A 1,092-nucleotide genomic window follows, 5' to 3' on the forward strand; every position below is an offset into this window, starting at 1 on the left:
TTTTTGGGAAAAAATGCATCAAAATGAAGTGAGTTTATGCTTAAAACGAGAACAAATGTTAGTGAAAAATTAGAAAAATTAAAACTTCATTTAAAGGGTTATTTTTCTGACCTCATTGGCAGATTAATGAGCAAAACTCGCTTAATTTTGATTATTATCTTAAGTCGTTTTGCATATTGCAACTAAATGTATCGTGATGTAAGAATTAGTGCATCCAAAGTGAAAGTTTTTGTTTACATAATATATGCATGTACTGTGTTTCAGAAAAATATGTTGTTTATATATTAAATATAATATAAATTATATGAATATAAATATAGGCATGTAAATATTTTCAAAATATATACTGTATGTGTGTGTATTTATATATACATAATAAATATACACAGTACACACACATATAGTATGTAAACAAAAACTTTTATTTTGTATGCGATTAATGGTTTGACAGCACTACTAAGAATATTTAGATATTTGTACTGGAAAACTAGACAGAAATACTGAAGCAGAACGTCATTTTTTGCAGTGTTTCAGAGGCCGATTTCACTTCTAAAATGAATGCTGTCTATGTTTATTATATCAGCTGTAATTTTTAGATTGATGATATATTCCTCAGTGCTAACGTGTAAATAATGTCAGTCTGTGGTGTTGTCAGACGCTGAACATGGTGACTCCGACGCTGCGTGTGGAGGACTGTAGCATCGCTCTGCTGCCGCGGAACCATGAGAAGAACCGCTGCATGGATGTGCTTCCTCCGGACCGCTGCCTGCCCTTCCTCATCACCATCGACGGAGAGAGCAGCAACTACATCAACGCCGCGCTCATGGACGTACGCCACCGCACCTCGCCCCATTATTACCCTCTGTCACCGCAAAATTATTAGGATTGCAAAAATTAGATTTTGCATGAGGAAAATTACGTGATTTTTGTGACAGTAAACATTTAACCTTTAGATTCTCATTATTTTAATGCAAATGCATGATCCTCTTTTGATATTGTAATATAGTGGTACTGTAATATAGTGCTAACATGATGTATAAACATTTTGCATTTTAAATTATATATATATATATATATATATATATATATATA

At 32.7% G+C, this 1,092-nt stretch overlaps 1 protein-coding gene across 1 annotated transcript in view; it reads left to right on the forward strand.

Moving 5' to 3' along the window:
- The window catches only part of LOC107702075 (receptor-type tyrosine-protein phosphatase mu-like), a gene marked incomplete at its 5' end in the record, with an annotated part of 52,389 nt that overhangs the window by 43,658 nt on the left and 7,639 nt on the right, over positions 1-1,092 (forward strand). Inside the window, one exon of the mRNA XM_016504272.1 lies at positions 656-829. Coding sequence (XP_016359758.1) covers positions 656-829 — 174 coding nt within the window. The remainder of the gene's footprint in view (positions 1-655; positions 830-1,092) is intronic.

Source organism: Sinocyclocheilus anshuiensis, unplaced genomic scaffold, assembly GCF_001515605.1.
Source record: "Sinocyclocheilus anshuiensis isolate Anshui unplaced genomic scaffold, SAMN03320099.WGS_v1.1 scaffold1825, whole genome shotgun sequence".
NCBI classification, from domain to species: domain Eukaryota; kingdom Metazoa; phylum Chordata; class Actinopteri; order Cypriniformes; family Cyprinidae; genus Sinocyclocheilus; species Sinocyclocheilus anshuiensis.